General features: G+C 31.3%; 1 protein-coding gene and 1 long non-coding RNA gene across 2 annotated transcripts; one reads left to right on the forward strand and one right to left on the reverse strand.

Moving 5' to 3' along the window:
* Positions 1-990: 990 nt before the first annotated feature.
* Positions 991-6,450, forward strand: LOC143071456 (dolichyl-diphosphooligosaccharide--protein glycosyltransferase subunit KCP2-like). The gene is made up of 5 exons (XM_076245756.1): positions 991-1,112; positions 3,115-3,269; positions 4,065-4,128; positions 4,809-4,875; positions 6,275-6,450. The coding sequence occupies exons 1-5, from the start codon at positions 1,109-1,111 to the stop codon at positions 6,387-6,389; spliced, it is 405 nt and encodes a 134-aa protein (XP_076101871.1). The 5' UTR covers positions 991-1,108; the 3' UTR covers positions 6,390-6,450.
* Positions 6,451-10,602: 4,152 nt separating this feature from the next.
* LOC143071457 (uncharacterized) lies at positions 10,603-14,832 on the reverse strand. Its single transcript, XR_012976906.1, has 3 exons — positions 14,650-14,832; positions 12,505-12,784; positions 10,603-11,013 (listed from the first exon to the last, which is right to left on the reverse strand). It is a non-coding gene; the product is annotated as an uncharacterized LOC143071457 (long non-coding RNA).
* Positions 14,833-21,696: the final 6,864 nt, after the last annotated feature.

Below are 21,696 nucleotides of genomic sequence, written 5' to 3' on the forward strand. Positions count from 1 at the left end.
ATAGTCTGTTTTTATCTACGAAAAGCTATAAACACAACAGTATTGGAATCCAAACTGAGTTAAAAAAAAATAATGTATATTTTACATGTGATCAAGGCACTCGGTTTAACGAATCACAAATCCTTAAAAATATTCGATTAATGATATATGCTTTAAGGCTGAGACTACTATAACACATAGTAGTCTCAGTTTAAAGTGAGAATATCATCCCAAATCCCCACACACATTTTGAATCTGAGAAAATCAATAATATGCCAAATCCCATATAAAAGATGATGATAAATTTTCGCTATTACAAATGATAAAATTTTAAAAGGTCTAAAAATATCTTCACAATACTAAGTCAAAGTTAACTGAAGTTAATTAAAAGGATTGAGAATTCTAAAATGATCAAAATCGATTGAAGCAGACCTACTTACTGAGGGGGGAAGGGTGCTTTAATACTCACATATTAAATTAATCTTAGTTTATGTACAGGAATAGTTCCTAACTATATAAGAGTTTGCTAAAATTTGTAAAATTTAAGTTGGTAATCATCTAAACAATTTATGACATATTTCAATTTTAATCACTGTGTCAAAGTAATTTGAAAAATGAAACAACGGTAATTTATATTTTTTCATACAGTAACGTACAAATTATGGAATAGAATATACTAGAATATTTTTATTGACCAAATTAGGGCCACATAAGGCCTTAAAGCATACAAACAATATTATTATAAACAATAACATGTATACAATACACAGACAAACTATAAATACAACAGTAGTTCGAATTTAGACAAAAACGAGCCGACAAAACAAAGTCATTCTTGTCATACAGCACTCATTTAAAAAAAATAAGGCAATATTAAAATGGTTAGAAGAACTGGAGAATGGTAATTTTACTGATATTTAGATTTTAAAAAGTCGTTTGATACAGTATATAATAACACAAGTTTCTTTTTTCAAAGCTAAAATTATACAAATATTTTAAAATACGCACCCTTTTGTCCATTCCGGGATTGTACGACATTTTCTTTAGCCAAGAAAAGATAACTCCGTTAGATCGACAAGCCGGCCACGCAAGCAATTTACTATTTCATTGCAAAAGTTGGAAAGGGAAAATGGGTAAACATTAAAACAGTTTATACTTTGCAAATTATAACAGTTATATCTGATAAGACAGTGACGCTGGTCTAGGTTTTCGCTGCATGCGGATTAATCTACATCAATCATGTACATGTACCTGAGACTGAGTACAGATGAATCGTTCTCTTGTTTCCTTCTTCTCTGTACTAATGTTATGCATTGGCTTTATGAGAATAAAAATATATATTCTTCGCCTGTAAGAACGCTGCTGCAGCCTACGTTTTCTAATGCTTAATCGAGACATCTTTATTATTCTCAAACTACTGCAAATCATCAAAATGGCTTTCATAAAGAAGCAACCACTTAACTTAAAAAAAAGCGGAGGGGGAATATTTTGTTAATTTATCTGAGCCAGAAATTTTTTCCGCGCAAAAGTTTTATTCCGGTTTTTTTTCGATGCTGGTAATCAATTTTGTTTTTCAACATTTAACAATAGATATCGGTCATTTAAAGACGTATCAACCGTATCGTTAAAGTATCCGCATCTGCAGATTTATATAAAAAAAAAAAAAAAACAGTATTTGATAATGTATGGGTAAGCTCTTGATTTAGAATATTTTTGTATCATCTGTAGGACATATTTGAAGTCAAATGGTCGTTCCCTTACTGCTAGAAAAGTTGTCCGAAAACTTTGCATTCGGTTCTACGTAATGAACATTTAAATGACGTAGAGTTTACAAGTGTGAACAAATCTTATGTACAGGTAATTAAACAAGGTGTATAGATGTGAACAATTTTAATGTGAAACCAGTGTCCATTACATTAAACTAATTGTAAACATGTTTACGGTACATGGTGTTTGATGTGAACACGGCCTCAGATGAACTCTTTAACTCACCTGTAGTTGTGAAGACACCTCTTGTCCATGTCAATTAAGGACAATCAAAACAATACAAACCGGTTTTTTACCTGAGGGAGCATCTCATCTCGAGCATCTCATAGTTGTACCACAACTTAGTTAATTTTCAGAACTTTTGCATGAAGGAAAAAAAATGCCCATCAAAATCCAAAAGAGATTTTATCTTTCTGAAACACAAAATGCATTTAACTTTATTATACATTTGAATCTAGTGGATGCCAGGCATTAAAACTTTTCCAACTTCACAGGTAAGTCTGTACTCAGAGTAATTTTTGGCATGTAAATACAGCCATATTTGTCCCTTTGTTATGATGAACCTTAAAATAGCCTTGCCAGATGTCATAATTATTTGGACTAGTTATCTAGAGTGCTGCTTTTAGATTCAGAGATCAAGGGTTCGAATATTATTCCACTGATACCATCCATGGATTTTCATAACAAATTTGGTGCTGCAACGTCTACTACTTCTACATTTGTCTATGGTCTGCAAATACCAAAATCATCAAAAGGACCTTAAGAGCTACATTTTCGCAGCTAGGTATCAAGTCTGCTCAGACCTAATACACTTTTGCACCCTACATGTAATTGTTTGCACCTCAAATACATTGATTGTATTTAATATTATTGTTGAGAGTTTGAAAATCATGATTGTTGTTTTAACTTGCTTTGATGTATATACACTGCATGTATTTATTACAGTATTTACATGTAGCTCGGTTACGATTAAAACATTGAAGATTTTAAATAAAAAATATGAAAGATAATTGTTTGACCCCTTTGATCTCATTTTATTTTGAAACAATGAAAAAAACAACCAAATCCTAATTTAAGATTTATTCTGAATATTCAGTACAAAATGGGTGCAAACACACATTGGGTGCGAAAGTGAAAGCAGGAGACTGTGTTTTTGGGCAAACGAGCCCCGATTCTATATATATCCATTAACCAGCAAAAAAGACATTATTTAAAAGTTGAAAAGTATTTATTATGAATTTTGTTATGTATCTTTTAACAAAATAAAAAGATTTGAAAATCCTACATTATATACATGTTTATAATTTTTGTGCTGTGTGATATTACAGAAATACACACTCCATAAATTTTTTATTTTTTTTATTTCAGGGTTATCACCAGTTATTTCGAGTGTGATTTCTCTGACACTTGGTATGTCGATGTTTGCTGTAATGCAGATGTTCAAACAACAATTGGCAGCTACAGAATATATGACAATACTAGGAGGATTACTTGGTAGCATGGTGTTCATGTTTGTCTTGACTGTATCCTTTCCTGTCTTTGTCTGTTTACTGAAAAGCAATTTGTAAAGATATATTCAATAGCTAGGTGGGACGGCAGCTGTCAAACAGTGTTCGTGCAATAACTTAAAAACGCTTTGAGAAAATCTTTTAAAATAAATTATGTTGTTTCCTGTGACTACATGTACATGAAGGTCAAGTTCGAATTTCATAATTGAAGCTTTTATTATTGATGAGTTATAGCCCTTTAAGTAGCATAAAGTGATATATTTAATACCCCTACGTAGCAGACTGGGCATCCCTTTTACTGTTCTTCAGTTATATCCCTTTATAACTTTATAGACAAATGGGGCCTGCCATCATTGGACACATTCCTTATTTTTTTGTACTTGGAGCATTGTTTGTGCAACAACTTATAAAAAACTTTGACGAAATCAAATTTATATTAGATATGTTGCATTGTTTCCTGTGACTAAAAGAAGGTCAAACTTCGAATATCATGATTTTAGCTTTTATTTTTTTCTTGTTATAGATCTTTTAAGTAGAGTAACATGATACCTAAAGTGTTTTCCAAGCAATAAATTGCATGACTTGAAATGGTTTGGATGAAAATCTTTTTTTACTTGATTCTGCTTTGAGGTCCAGATTTGCCAAATTCATTTTCATGTGGGAAAATCTGGTTTGCTGAATCTGATAGCCCATCATATCCATTGTTCACTTGGAAATGATTTCATTGTTTGGACAATATTGGATAGGAACATAATTACAAAGATTAAGGATCACAAAACATGCACATATTTTCCTTAACACTTATTTCAGGGTGTCAGTAATCTCGAAACTTCATTATTTGGAAGTGGATTCCAAACTAAACTTTTACCAGAAGGTAAGACTTTAATTTTACATAAATTATGAATGGAGAGTGGTTTTATATGTGTTATTTTGCAAGTATATTTTGAGAAGTAAACATTCTTGAATTGCCTATTTAATAGAAATTTATACAAAAAATATACTTTTATTGTTAATTTGTGATGTATACAATTCATGGAGTTCATACAGTTACATACATGACATATACATAATTTAATTGAAGTTTGAATACATTTTGTACTTTGAAGAGAAATATACATATGATAAATACTCTAATAAAGTGTGTATTCATCATTTATGTTTTTTATATGAATTAGTGTTTTTGCTTGTTGATGTTGATTGATTGTTGTTTGTATTTTATCATCCAGTGCCTAAAAATGCCTGCATATTCAGAATAAGAACACATAAACAATTCAAAAGATAGATTCTGTGTGCACATGAATAGATAAAGGGCAGTACATTTTAACTGTAACTGTTAAACAGGGATACTTGTATAAGTTGGATGGTAACAGAAATTTTTCTTTACAAAAAGACATTGCCTCACAGAGTTGTTAAAAAAAATTTTAACATGCAGAGATCACATATTGCTAAGAAAAAAAATGCTTTTGAAGAACAAACATTTGTATAATCTGCAGATATCAATTCTATAGAATTTATTCATGTTTTTACTGACTATGACACATTATTTATTTTTAGTTGCCTTTTGTTTAGCCATGGCCATGTTTGCCTCTGGTCTCATACACAGAGTTTGTGTAACAACTTGGTAAGCATAATAGTTATTGTCATTTATCATAATAATAGTTTTTAGACATGGATGACTATATCATTAAAGTTATGGCAATCTATTTTTTGATTTAAAGAGAATGTCTAAATCATATACTTTTTATCTTTGGATATTTTACTGAATGTACATGCAGTCTTATATAAAAACATTTAGGCCACACCAATTTAATTCCTTGTTCTACGGATTTTTGGACTGCAAAAATTGACGCGAGCGAGCGATTTGAAAATTTTAATAAAAAATTGAATTTGCAAAGGAGTAGGTTTAGTAACCCCCTTTTTGGCCCCAAAATATAGCAGTTTTACAAAAGTATGAAAATGTAATCTTTTAGCTATTTACTGGAAAGTGGAATGCTTCTGCTACATAAATATGGGCTGTTTTCGACAATACAATGCACATATATCAGGTACTAGCATCATTAAGTCATGCTAAATTACTATCTTCACAATTTGAGCATTTAAGTAAAATTTTAGACAGTTTCCATCTAAAACATGTAAAATGAAAGTATTGGCCGCATTCGTGTTCATTCATAATATTGAAATGTAACTTGTATTTGATGATAATACGTAACATATATAAAGGTTGAGGATAAAATAGAAGGTTTTGACAATTTTAAAACTTTTATCACTTATACTTTGACATTTCTTTAATTTATGAAGTATTTTTTCCCTGTTCACCAAGAAATAATTGAATAATTAAATCTGGTCTATGTATGTGTGACTGACAATGAGACAATTCTCTATCCAAGTCATAATCAGGTTGGGAACAACCCCTTAATGTTATAAATATCCCTTTTATGAGGGGTCAATATAAGTTATAATATATTTTTTTGTAAAAAACACTTTTCATATTTTCCTAAAGAACTATATATATATATCTGGTATTAAATGGTAAAAACATAAATTGGTTTCTACACAGTGTAATGGGGTGCTTATAGGTTTAAAATCGTTATATACAGGTTAGACTGTGATTTTAAAAACAAATGTTGATATCTTTTTATAATATTTACAAAAAAATACGTGCGGGAAATGAACATGATTACATTTCCGGATGCGGGAAGCAGGAATATAAAAAAAAAATCTGTTTTGAAAAAAATAGGTGCGGGCGGGTCCGTTGAACAAGGAATTAAATTGTTGTGGCCTTATCATAAGAAAAAAGAAAAAAATGGGTTTGTGAGTTTCTCAGTATTGGTTAAAGTTCTAAAAGCAATTATAATTTTTGAAAACAAATATGCTCTTTTCAGTAAAACTCTGGATGGATTCCAGTATGGCAGAATACTATGATAACTTTAGGCAGTGTATCAAGATATATCAGACACTCTTGTAAAACTTATTAAATATATCTTGAAGAAAAACTTATACAATTGCATTTTTCATTTCAGTTTTATATTTTCACTGGTGGCTTTATATTATATCAATAAGATATCTCAGAAAGTGCATGCTCCTGTAGCTGTGCAGTCAACAGGGAAATCTACTCCAGGAAAGAAGAAGCGTTAGAGGGGTCTACAACGACCATCTTTTGTATTAGATAACTATAAAATTGTTTTAGAAAATTTCATGAATTTTTCGTTGTTCAGTGCAAGTCTTCACTATGGATAACCTGATAAGGTTAAGTTTTATGTGTTTGTTGTTATTTTCATTTCTGTCCAATGTGTAACTTTTTTTTTCTAGAAATTCTTGTACATGTTCAAAACATTCAATCAACTTTAAACTAAAATTGGTCTTGATTATTCCTAGGATGTCCTATTAAACTAAGTTTTTCAAAAGGAAAAATCTGGTTGTAAAAATGGTGAATATTGACGTGGAATGCCAACAGTTTCCATGCAATAACTTGTGACCTCTTCAACTAATGCTATAAATTATAATATGGTGTTACTGATGTCCTGCCATTATAAAAGAGTTGAGATCAAGTTCAATATTGATGATTTGTACTTGTACTGTTCTTGAGGAGTTTTGGTTCTTGATTAATTGAAAATGGCACTGATGTTGTCTTTCACTTTTGTCATTCAGGAGTTATGTCCTTGATAGATTGAAAAATGGCACTCTAAGTGGTTTCCATGCAATTACTCATGAGCAGTTCAACCAATGCTTTTAACATTTTGATAGGCTGTTACTGTTGACAAAACGGTGGTCAAGTTCGATATTAATGAATTTCATTTTTGCAGTTGTAGTTCCTGAAAGATTGGAATATAGGCACGTATATATTAGAATGTGGCAGGTAAAAAAACCATCCAGAAAACACAATGTTCTTGCCTTGTTATACTACATCTAGCAAAACTGCTGATTAACAAACATGGTCCCCAAATGAATAGAACCTTCTACATTATAAAAATACAGAGTGTTCCTCAGTAATTTCATAAGGGAATAATCAATGATATTTGGTATGAGGATTTGTTGTAAAAACATTTTGTTTCAGTTGACATGTTATATGTCAATTTCTTGATTTTGCTGTCCAGAATTAATTTGAAGACCATAAGAATAAACAAAGACAACTTTATTTATACATGTACCTTCAATGAGACAGCAACCCAGTTACAAAATATACAAGATCGTTGTCTATACCATGTGTCAAACTCCATCACCCTGAGGCAATGATAATGTGAAAAATCAAAGATCTGCAATCAATACCAAATTTTCAAAAAAATCAAAAAGGTGCATCAGCAATATAGTAATTGAAGTATTATAAAAGTTAAAAATGTAACTATGTTCATTGTCTCAGTCATTGTAATTATGTCATTAGGAACTATGAGACCCAAATATGATGGAATTAGTCCTTTGATGATTCCATTACACAAGTTGTTATGATTTATTAATCAAAGTTTAATGTTGACTGTCAACTAAACACTTGGTATGTCTGCCTTTACTACAAATAGCTTGCAACTAGACAATATACAATGTACAATGTACCTGACTTTTCTACAAATACTGACTGTCAATAGATACTTAATACATGTTTTTCTGCATACACACTTATTGATAACTATGCAATTAATTTGTATACTTTTACTATAAAGACTTTAGATATTGAAAGATTTTCATATTAAAAAAAAAGATTTTAGCTTATTTTACGTATATAAAAAGTGTAGACCAGTACTGTGTATTGACCTGCACAGCTGTCTGAAGCATAATTGGCCATTGCATGCTAAATATGCACCAACGTCCGATCTGAATGAAGACATTTCATTTGTTGCCTTGTGTAAGGACAGATCCACACTCTATATTTGTAAAAGAACTATTACAGCTACTCTTTAAGTGATCCATATATGGCTAGGTGAAAGGAAAAGCTTTTTCACTTTGCAAAAAACCCTCAGATTCCAAGTACCGTCCGAATTGCTTGCCTATTTCGATCTGGCTACTCTACAGGACCTACTAATAACTAATTATTTAACGTGTTGTTTTCATAATTGTACAGCACTTGGTCGATACCCCTACTGATTGAATACCAGTAGTCAGGAATTCAGTACTGTCCTTTCTAAGATTGTCCGTTTACAAATTTTGAAATTATAAAGAGACTAAGGTTACAACTCTTCAGGCAAGTGGACCTTAGATGGATTTAGCTATGTTTTAGGTATATATTGTTCCATTTAGCTCTTCACCTGTTTCGGTTCTTCTAAGTTCTCGGCTTTTGAATATTCGGCTTTGAGCGTTCCTGATAAAGGTAAATCTAGAAAAGCACATCGGACGCATCGAATTATTTTAAGTGTTGTTTTCATTTTTTTATTTAGTTCATCTCCTGAATATGTATGAAATATTTGCTACAGGGCGTTAAGCATGAAACAATCAGTTAATAGAAACAGATTCTCAGTACTAAATAGCAATGGATATTGTAGGCTCAGACAAAATTTGGTTAAGGATCGAGATACTGTGAGTTTTGACACACGGAAAATACAACTACATGTATAAAAAACTAGAAATTAATTAAGCAAACTAAGACATGAATACCCTCTGAATTGTTTACTTTGATTTTTTTATAATGATTTTTGGCCTTCTATTTAATATGGACCACCCACGTGGTTTCCGCGCCATATTGAATATACGACCAAAATCAACCAATTTTTCAAAGTCAATTCAAAGACTTTTTGTTGCACTTGATTGTGTTCCTGTTGTTTCTATATTTTTCTCTTGTAATTGATGTGTTTCCACCGGATATAGTTTGTATCCCGGATTTGTTGTCTCTCAATCGATTTATGAATTTTGAACACCGATACTACTGTAGCCTTTTTTAACAGTTATGACGTCGTTGATACAAATTGTAAAGAACAAAGAAACACATTTTTCATCACCTTACTGAAAAGTAAGATCACAAAAATACTGAACTCCGAGGAAAATTGAAAAAGGAAAGTCCCTAATCAAATGGCAAAATCAAAGGATAAAACACATCAAACGAATGAATAACAACTATCATATTCCTGACTGTGGTACAGTCTGTCAGACATTTTCAAATGTAGAAAATAGTGGATTTAACCTGGTTTTATAGCGCTAAACCTCTCACTTTTACGATAGTCGCATCAAATTAATAATATTGATATTAATGATGCGTGAACAAAACAAACAGACAAAATAGGTAAAAATATCACAAACAAAGGTAAAAAATCTTATTCAGTATGTCACATTCGTGAAAAGGGAACGGGATTGTAGTTACGACATAAGGAACATATCCGATATCATCTATATGACAGATATTCCATAACGGTCAACCAACTCGTGATGACGTCCGTAAAATTTACGAAGTGATGATTGGGAAGCTGAAATCATCTCTTCTGTCGTAAATTTCTGTTTTCAACCGACCCTCATAGTCAAATTCTAGATATAATTCCTAATCAAGTGGCAAAATCAAGAGCTCAAACACATCAAACGAAGGGATAACAACTTCCATATTCCTGACAAGGAACAGGCATTTCCTATGTAGAAAATGGTGGATTGAACCTGGTTTTATAGCGCTAACCCTCCCACTTTTATGACAGTCGCATCAAATTCGCATGTTATTTTTACAACGATGCGTGATTAAAACATTCAAATTACACAAGTGTCCTTTTAAACAATGTTATATTACTTCATTGCACAAAACACAACAGTCGTCTTCTGAACCATAAGTAACTCACAATTTGTAAATGTAACCTTCTGATTTTCTTAAACAAATAGTGTTTAGCAACTGACATATTCAAGATAACATTATTGACACAATATGTATTACGTTTGGTGTACTAACTATTCAACAAACAGTACTTGAGTGTTTTTATGGAAATTAAATAGAATTGAGAATGGAAATGCGGAATTTGTCAAAGAGACAACGACCGAATGCAAATGTATTCTAGCGACTTGTTTCTCTATTCCTAATTATACCAAGGCTTCTAAAGATACATATTAGTCTTGAGATTTATGTTTTTTTTAAATGGAGGATTTCCTCTCTTTGAAATATAAGTTGGTTAACGTTACTGTAGTGATCGCCTATAAATGTATGTCATTGAAATTTTAATGAAGGATTACACAGATACAGCTAAGTTTGTTCTATATCTTAACTTTCGTCATACATATCATTTATATTAAGGGTAGGTTGAGTTCCTCCAACAACACCAGAGTTTTACAGCGTATAATTGATAATTGTGTTAACTGTTATGGAAATCTTTTGGATACACGTATAGCAATAAGAAAACCTTTTGTACTTGGCAATTAAAATATTAAAAGGAAAAATGAAAGCTAACTATCTTTATTTGCCACACAACTACAGTCTAACATTTAAGATTTTGTTTTCCTTTAATCCAAAGACCTGCGTGTTTATTTTTCTTCAAGGTGCTTATCTTAAACAAATAGTAACTTTGCTTACAAATGAACAGAAAAGTATCTGGCCCAATCCCGGTGACAGCATCTATACGTTTTGGTTGGATATTTTTGTAAGTTGATCTATATGGGTTATACCTATTCCTACTACGAAATGGTCTGATGACCATATGATCATTAGATGCATCATAAACGTAATTCCTTGAAAAGATCTGAGTGGACGAACCGTTGACGATCAAACCATCTATTCTATTGGGCACATCTGGACGAAAGTGTTCATAGACAGTTTCTCTTTTAGTTGAACTAGCATACCATAAGGTTGAATATGTAAATACACTGGAACCTAAATAAAAATAAAACACTCGTTACATATGAAGATAGTATACTGTATTAGATCAAGTTCAAAGTTCAAAAGTCCTAGTCTGGAAAGAATACCACGAGAAAATATAATGGATATCGCAGACTGAGACAAGCTGTACTATACTGTTTTTAACTTTTTATTGCCAAACTATTAAAGTTCTTTGTATGGATTATAGAAATATTCCTATATGTTTGATATTTATCAGTTTGAAAAAATATCCGATCGAGTCCATCGATATTTTTTTATCATTATTTTTTCCGATACTTGACTAGAGATGTGATAAACAATGTTTCATTAATGAATGACTTCTCAATGTGTGATAATAAGCACATACACACAGTATGTAATGCTGCTTTCAATTGATGCAAATGGTTGAATATTACTCAAACTTGTAGATGGTGACATGCGGTCCTTTATTATCATTAATCAAGTACGATCGATCAATACCAAAAGTTAAGAAAAAGCATTAGAATAGCATGCTAGCTGTTGAAAGCATAAACATCAACAGGAATATTGTAGTGGTGAAGAACGTCACCATAATCTATAATTTATGAAGCGTTATTTTTATTTCATGACAGAACATCGACCATAAAATCGAAACTAATTGATCCAATTTTTTTTATCCTTGCAATGCGAACAATTGATCATTCTTAATTTAATGTGACCTTCGCGTTATCTAGATTGAAACTGATGAAAATATCAGCGATATAAACAGAGTTTAATAAATTGTGATTTTTTCTGAAAATACTACTTTACTTTGATAAAGAAAAATACATAAAACCGGTTCTGCTTTATATTAAAAAAAATTATTTCTCTCAATATGACCAATTATCGTACGTTTTGCAATTTGTTTAGGTCTTATTTATACACTGTTTACTGTCATGAACATTGCAATTGTAATAATGTTGTATGTTTATATTATAAATGTAAGAATTGTACATTTGATTCAATTTCATTTCGCGGTGTTATCCAAAAAATCCATTACCAAAAGACATTTAAATTGTAGGAATTCCCTCGATATAAGTGCTTCCGTAAAAGAATGTTTTCGTTTTACAGATACATTTATGTTGTTCCTTGTAAACAAATTTAACGGTAACACTTTTTTTTTCAAATTAAATAAGAATGATACATTTGTACTCATATGAATTTTCTACAAAACCTTCATATAAGCGTTCGGCCATGTGATCATATACTGTGATCATATACATATCCAATCGATAACAAACATTTCAGCGAACATTTCGCATCTCAAATATACCAGTGAACTTGTAAATCGTTTATCAGGTCGTTTTTTTTCTCTCGCTTTTTTCAGAATTGATTCATATGTAAAATTTCCCCTAACAGACATTATATTGATTTTATAATCTTTAAAAAAGAACATAGATATCGAAAGATGTGGTGAGAGTGCAAATGAGACAACTCTCCGTCCAAATAATAATTTATAAAAGTAAACCATTATAGGTCAATACTCACCTACAATTAAATAAACTCGTTTGTCCTTAGAATACCCGGCTGTAACTGGACCTGGTAGATCGGCAAACCTTTCCTTTATTGGTCTTCTTCTAAAATCTTCTGTACCTAACGCATCAGATGAACTGTAGATGTACAACCAAAGGTCAGAAAATAACCATATCTCTTTTAGCATATTGATGAAAACTGCGCCAACTATTTTACACACAGAACTTGTCGTAGTTGGTATAGTAGTTGGTAGTGACATTTCTTTGGTTGGCGGTGGATAACATTCTTTTACGTTCTAAAAAGTGAAGAGTACAACAGTTTGTTACTGCTTACATTTAGTAATGTTTTTTTAAAAAGACACATAATGAAATAGACAAACAGAACTAGAGGTTCATGAGTTATACGAAACCCAGAGCATTATAAGCATAATAAACTTATTTTTTCTTCCATATAAAAAATCAAAATGAATAAACTCTTTTTGATCATTTTCAGAAAATCAGACAGATGATCAACCAATCGTAGTACCCTAGCTAGGGGAAAACCATTGGTAGCTAAATGTAACTTTTGTCTGATCTAAATATGTTTAAAAGTCTAAATGTCTTTTTACTACGACGATTCTTCTTATATATTCTTCCAAAATATTGAATATGATAAATCAATAAGATTCAAGCTTTTTTAAAGAAAGATAATGGTTTTAAGTATAGACACTTTTCTTCTGCACCAAGACAATCAGCAAAAAAGAAAAGGGTCTTTGATGACTTTTGATTTTTTCGTCTTGTTTACTTTAGAAGGTATGCGTTCATTTCTCTCTAGAAATTCAATTACCTTTCGATCTAGTACGTAGTTCAAAATTACATTTCTGCTTCGCCTTTTGTAATTCCAAGAAAAAGTGGGTATTAATAGAGTATGGGTGCAAGGATTAAAAAAAAACCATTATGACTTTTAATTTTTGAATTGAAAAACATCCAGTACTTTATTGACAGTCCATTTTCCTAAAAGACATTTATTTTTTCTAGATACACAAATGTATGTATGGTACAATGATATAACTGTTAAGTTTACCAAATGATCTATGATTACGGTTTTATTTAAAGACCAGGTACACATATATCATAGGTATACATATTTATGCTTTGGAATTAAAGATAATATCAATATAAATACCGAGAAAATATTTATATAATAGTTCTTGAAAAACTGGTTATATATAACTATAATGTTTATTTCATTGAGAAACCATGTTTTGGAAAATTCTCATAAGTTCAAAATGCCTACAGCGAACTTGAGTAGTTGTACGATTTCTATTGCAAAGAGTGAATACCAGTCATAGTAATACTGCCATGCATTTTAGTGCAATTTTTCAGTATATAAATACTTAATCAAGTTATCTTTAATTTTATAATTAACAAAAACATATAATTAACAATTCAACAACTTAAATGTAATATTAAAAACAGGAACATGTTTTATAAAAGGTACATCTCTTTAAACAGAGAAACCACGCCCCACTGGTCATTAACAGTGAAATCACGCCCAACGGTCATTATCAGACAAAAACCACGCCCCAACGGTCATTATCAGACGGAAACCACGGCCCATCGGTCATTATCATGTTAAAGTTCGTTAACGCCCGGTTTTCTGGTCCGTTTTTTTCTGTTAATGACCGATGGAATTTATAACTGAAGAATAATGAATGTCATGTGACCCCATTTAATCCAATAAGAGGATCTTATTCTCAACCGATTTGAAATAAATAATGATAATATCATTTTAAATACCGAGAAAATATATAATTTTGATTTTCTATCCGAAAAGACCACACAATGTTCTAGACTTTATTTTTTGTTTTGTGTTTCCATTTTTCAACTAGGAAAATACATGATATAAGACTTTCATATATATTTCAGACTTTTAAAGGTGCATTCTGAAATAAAACGAATAAAAAGTAAAATCACAAGGATACTGAACTCCGAGGAAAATTCAAAAAGGAAAGTTCCTAATCAAAAGGCAAAAACAATTGGTATATATGATTTTCCCATATAATTTGAATTTTAATTTCATGTACTAGTATTTTTAGACGTTTAATATAAGATATTTACTAGAAAAACATTAAATGTCCATGATGATTATGACTTCCTTGTACGATATTAGGACACTAACCTGTGGTTTAATTCTTCCATGTTTGGCAATAATAACAGTATTTTCTTGGTATTGTTTAGCCTCTAAGAGTTCTGATTTGATGAGAAAAACACATTCTGCTGTCAAATTACCTCCGTCACATTCTTCGTTTTCCAAACAGGTGCCCGTTGCTGAGGTGTTCCGAAGTGAATGTAACTGAAGACCGTCACATTCATTCTGTGCTGCACATTTTCTAGCACACTGTATCAAACTTCTTACTGGAAATATATCCTTTTCCAAAACACAGTTTGTACTTACTTTCATAAAATCTATGATAACTATATTTGATTTCATATAATATATGTTAAACATGGAAACGTACAAGCTCAAGTACAGAAACGTGTTTTTCATGCTCGGTCTTTCACTTCATTTAACTAGAAATGCATTTCATATCATTAAAATATATTACCAAAATTGTCAGAGAATGATAGCAATAACTTTATTTTAAGAATGTTTCTGATTTAATCAAATATTGAGATAAGAGATTCTTTATCGGCTAAGGAGATGTTTTAATTACACAAAATGCGTTACCTGTTTCTAACAGAGGAACAATTAAAAAATATTGCGCATGGCTCGTTTATGATATTAATTTCACCCTAATCATCATTACTGTCATGCAATAGAATACATTTCTTAAAAGAGATACTGTTATGCATCTTTACAGCTGACAATATCAGGATAAAATCACATTATTTAGGTATAAAACAACTTTTAAGAGCAAGTCCTGAAAAACTTTTAATAATTCATGGTTCTTATACATCATTGCATTCTATGGACGTTACTATTATAATAAATAAACAACTAAATAAATGCTTTTGAAACTTACAATGTAAAGTTTTATTACCAAAATTTTGAAAGATCATTATACTAATATGGTCCGACTCTTTAATAACGAAAACGAGTACAGAATCACACGGTGAAACCATACGCGTAAAGTCAGACCATATAAGTATACACATTTGGTCATATGTGAGTCAATGTTGTTTGGTGGGAGCCAAGGCTCCGTGTTGAGGGCCGCACTTTGACTTTTAATGATTTTCAATTTACAAATTGTGACTTAGATGGAGAGTTATCTCATTGGTACCCAAATCATATCTTCTAATATCTTATAATAATACGCTTATGGTCAAAATACTCATATATGTCCAGAAACAAATACATAACTCAGTTGATAGCAAACGATATCCGATTCTCAGGTGTTATGAACATGATGAACCCTTACATATTTGTGATTATTCTACTCATTTCGTGATATAAGACATTTTCCAATGAAGATGTGCACCAATATAAGTGTTATCCTGAAAGTCATGTAAATAATTACTCAAATATATCAAAATATGAAATATTAAAAAGGTCACGTTAATTGACCATTTGGGTTTCCTTAATGGAAGTGATGGCACTTAATAAAAATGAATTTAACATTAAAGTTAACTGATGTGAAGCATTATTCAATAACTTTCTATCGTGACTACTTTCTATATATATTAATAGCTCCATCATTATTAATGATATTTTACAGGAATAGTCTTTCAGCAACAATTAACTAGTACATGCAGCTTATAGAACTTTAATGGAAACGGAGATTGTAAATTAACTACCTTGCAACTATTATTATAAACGTAATTAGCTATAGTGAAGAATTTTAACGAAACATCTCCCTTGAGAACAATTCTATTATACGAATTTCACTAGGGTAAAATGAATGGTACGTTTCTCAACACGATCTTTCAAATTCGAGTCCGATTTCAGTACTAGTAATTTTGAATTTAAGTTCCTTGAAACAAATGACTGTTCTTATATTTCAAATCGACTCTATTTGACATGGATTTGGTTTGCCCTAAATGACGGTTTCTGTACAATTTCCATGATTTTTGCCTACTGTCGTATCTAAAAAATTAAGATAGATAAAATTGATTAATGAACCAAGTAAACTTAACAAATCATGTACTACATTTAAAAAAATAGATAATTATGACTGTTTGTCATAAAATTTGAGAAAGATAATTAATTTAAACTTACGATAATCAAGGAGGATGATAAATTACCATGACAATAGTTCCCCTTGTGCATGTAAAACATTCTAAATCTCTGTACGAATGAAAAATTTGATACTGCTTTATATCAAATCGAGATATGTAATTTTTGATGTAATGATACACAAGACGCTTAAAAGCAGAAGAACAGAAGGGGCATAAGCAGAACACCTACATACGTCTAAAGTGAACTCTACCTGAGTTAATTTAAGTTTTATTGCACAATGTATCAGCTGAACAATTTAAAACTGCAGCACTGGCTAATTGACAGACTTTTAAAATAAGACGATGAAAAGTATAATTTAAAAAAAAATGGAAAAAGTGTAGCTCTTATGTTATATAATAGTTATCTAATACATCTTAATCCATTGTAGTTTATAAAAAATAGAGCAATGTACATACACTTATTAATAACCAATCTTGTTAGGTTCACATATGCTGTAATCAAATTAGTGTAGTATGTTAGATGCGTTTGACTTTTGTGTTAAGTTGAATATTCTAACTTGTATAAGACGGCTACAATATGTAATTTTATAAGTAAAGTTGACATTTAACGCGCCTGCTTTCACTGGACAGGAGCAAGAATGTAACATAATGGCCCTTAGTATGCTCTCCTGGTATACTGTATTTTATAACACTGTTAGTGTTGCTCTGCACCAATTGCAACTCATTCAAAATTTTGACCAAATTGCAATTTGTTTTATAAAATCAAATTGTTCAACTGGTCAGAAATTTGAACCAACTGCTGTAGAAAACCACAGCCAAGTCATGAAAGTGCAAGGTGATAAAATAAAACATACTTATAATCCTATAAGACTTTAACTCCACTTTAATGATGTTGTGACAAAAAAAAAAGAAAAACTACATGAAAGCTTAGTTTGGACAATTTTATAGCAATTCAAAATAAACAGTTCCTCTTCAGCATGGAAATGACTATAATATAACTATACAAACTGATAAACTAATTGTGTCACAACATCATTAAAGTGGAGTTAAAGTCTTATAGGATTGTAAGTATATTTCATTTTATCACCTTGCACTTTCACATTTTAACTGAACAATTTGTTCAATATTCTGACCAATTGAACAATTTGGTTTAATAAAACAAATTGCAATTTGGTCAAAATTTTGAATGAGTTGCAATTGGTGGAGAACAACACTAACAGTCAAGTCACTGTAAAAAGAACTAAAAAAAAAAACCCACATTTTTTTTTACTGTGGCTTCTTGGATGATGATACACCCACAAGCATTAGAATTGACACAGTGGATGTAAAAACTCATCAAAGTTTACAGTATTTTAGTTAAGAATGCCAACCGCATGTTTCATTACATTTAACTAGATTCATTAGTGGTGCTAAAAGCAAGACAATTGGAAGTCTAAGTTAATGAAAGACTTATAAGGAGTATTGAAAAATCTAAGTTAGCCAAACTTGGTAAAGGCCATATGTAAGTATCAAGATTGATACACTGTAGTATTAAGATTGTTTTATGAGTTTTCTGAACAATGAATGAGAAACATGGGTGGATCGATGAAATGGTATGTCAGAACATGAATGCTTGCGACAAATCTAATTAAAATACAAATCTATGTTTTTTAACCAGTAATTAAAAAAAACTCATCAAATCTGACAGGGCTTAATTTAGTCATGTTTCGAGTACAGCTGATTTATGGTGCTCGAATTCATTGCAAAACAATACGAAAAAGAAAAGAACATTCCAAAATGATGTTTTAAGTAGAAGGTGATATCAATGCAACCAGCTCTTGTACATCAATTCACTTATACATAAAAATCAGTAATACATTGGTATAATACTGCCACTAACAGGAAAAGCATTGAAACAATGCTTTTATAAATGTGGTGTTATTTCTTAGATGTATTTACAGTCAGGAAAATATAATTTACCTTTATGATGAGTTTATTTAATTTAGATAACATCTCTCCATTTGAAACTAGAAAAAAAGGATACAACAGATGCACCAACCGCTGTCTGATATATTTACTTGTACCTAGAAGTAGACAATGCTGTTCGTTTTGATAAATCATCTAAGCCATACAAATTACAACACAATTAGCTTTATTATCACCTGCTTATATAAATTTAAAAGTTCATACGATATTCCAGAGTTCGTGTTCCCTTGAATTACAGGGTGAAAGCGTGTTTCCTTGAACATGTTGAAATACTGAAAAACTACGCGATTTTATAGGTGAGTTTGTATGAATTTGTCAGACGCCATCATTACTTTTCAAGTTACGGAATATCTGTGTTATATACAATCACTAATACATTCCATTAGTCGTTTACAATGGTAAGTCGTCTTCTGCTTGTTTGTGATTTATTACTCAATACTTATCACAGGAATTACATTTGTTATGAGCAACTGAATCTGCCTCCAATTTTTGACATTAAAATTCTAATAGCATAAAATCTAAAATGTGTGCATACACCGGCAAGGGTTACCTTTAGGAGGGACTTTGAAAACATCATTTCAAACTTGATCTACGTATCACATAAAACAATGAAAAAAGTACTTTTCTGACCTATGTATTTTGCCAATTCAAACGCTATATTTGTCGTCCCTCAACTGTCAATTAATTGCGTCCACATATATCAAACTCCAAGAATAAGGCATAAATATGGCAAAATCAAACGCTCGATTTATAAACTAAAAAACGTTCATATTTCTGACCTGGTTTAATCTTGTTATATAGCTACTAGCGAAACATGACAGTAGTTCCGTTATATTGCCGAAATCGGGTGGCAATCATCACACAGCTTTTTTTTTTATCTTCTTCACACACCTAATTGATAAACGTGACAATTATGGGGATCAAGTAGGCAAGTCTGTGTAAATATACATAAAGGTAACAGTAGTATACTGCTGTTAAATATCACAGACAACTGCGTTTGCCTCCCGCATTCTAGGACCATGTTAATGAAGGGTGAAAAAGGGTGATCATTGGTAGATCATCGACAGGGTCAATTTGAAAGCTGCAAACTACATTAATACACTCAAAGCTGCTGATGCATTTAAAGAAATAAGTTACATGTAAGACCTATGTATTTTGCCAATTCAAACGCTATATTTGTCGTCCCTCAACTGTCAATTAATTGCGTCCACATATATCAAACTCCAAGAATAAGGCATAAATATGGCAAAATCAAACGCTCGATTTATAAACTAAAAAACGTTCATATTTCTGACCTGGTTTAATCTTGTTATATAGCTACTAGCGAAACATGACAGTAGTTCCGTTATATTGCCGAAATCGGGTGGCAATCATCACACAGCTTTTTTTTTTATCTTCTTCACACACCTAATTGATAAACGTGACAATTATGGGGATCAAGTAGGCAAGTCTGTGTAAATATACATAAAGGTAACAGTAGTATACTGCTGTTAAATATCACAGACAACTGCGTTTGCCTCCCGCATTCTAGGACCATGTTAATGAAGGGTGAAAAAGGGTGATCATTGGTAGATCATCGACAGGGTCAATTTGAAAGCTGCAAACTACATTAATACACTCAAAGCTGCTGATGCATTTAAAGAAATAAGTTACATGTAAGATATGTTCAAATTTGCAATAAGAAGCTAATAAGATAATTTGTGTTTTGTTTTAGGAATTAAAAAGTTAGAAAATAAGAATCCACAGAATCGTCATTCCGTTCATTATAGTGTGACGAAGAAATGCCAGATGATCATCACTACCATATTTGCTTAATATACTATTTGACCTCAGGTGTTTGACGTTCTAAAGAATTATCTATGTCTCTAAAGAACAAAACGGAGCCTCAAGAAAATTTAGCGTAATCATAGAAAACTTTGATATAATTATAATCAAATCATTACTTCGTTGAAACCCGCAAATAATGTTCGAATGGCAAATAATTCAAAAGACCTAAGATATATAATTTTGCATAAAGTCTTGTCAAATCACATGTACATAGTTAAATGTACTAAGTACTGTGGTTAGAGCCAGCTTTCCTCGATTTCAATTCTGAATTTTGGTTTATAACAGTAGTAAATTGCTATTCAAGAGTCATTAATCGATTGAGAGAAAAAAAATTCCGGGTAACAAACTAAAAGCGAGAGAAATATCATTAACTATAAGAGGAAAACAACAGTACAACAGAACACTGAAGTGCAACAAAAATAAACGCCAACATACATAGAAACAACTTCCATATTCCTCAATTGGTTCAGGACATTTTAAGAAAAAATGTCCTGAACCAATTGAGGAATATGGAAGTTGTTTCTATGTATGTTGGCGTTTATTTTTGTTTGAGGAATATGGAAGTTGTTTCTATGTATGTTGGCGTTTATTTTTGTTGCACTTCAGTGTTCTGTTGTACTGTTGTCGAGAAAAAATGTCCTGAACCAATTGAGGAATATGGAAGTTGTTTCTATGTATGTTGGCGTTTATTTTTGTTGCACTTCAGTGTTCTGTTGTACTGTTGTCGGGTCGGTCAGTTGAACCTGGTATGATGCACTTCAGTGTTCTGTTGTACTGTTGTCGGGTCGGTCAGTTGAACCTGGTATGATGGCTAGCCAAACATCTCACTTATATGGCAATGCTTCAAAATATCGAAAAATGAAAACACTACGTGACATGAATACAGTAAAAAGAAACACAAGCACATTCAGCACAGAGACACGCATACAAATTAATACAACAGTACATTAGTAACATTTAAACCATAAAATAACAACGAACTTCTTCAATTAACGCACAGCACAGGACACCTCAAACAGCGACAAATTTTTGAGATGTATATATAATTGCTAAACTATTAGTTTAGCAATATGTTCCATTTCCTATACTAGAAGTGAATTTTGTTTGTTGGATGTTGTAGGAAAATCTACATCATCCTGCCAGTTTTCCTCCTTCTATCTTACAAAGCAACAATAATTTTGAAAGTTTGTTACACCACTTGGTCGTCACTTCACAAATTAATGTTGTTTTTGTTTTACTTTTGTTGATTCACTCGGGA

This window comes from Mytilus galloprovincialis, chromosome 4 (assembly GCF_965363235.1).
Source record: "Mytilus galloprovincialis chromosome 4, xbMytGall1.hap1.1, whole genome shotgun sequence".
Classification (NCBI taxonomy): Eukaryota; Metazoa; Mollusca; class Bivalvia; order Mytilida; family Mytilidae; genus Mytilus; species Mytilus galloprovincialis.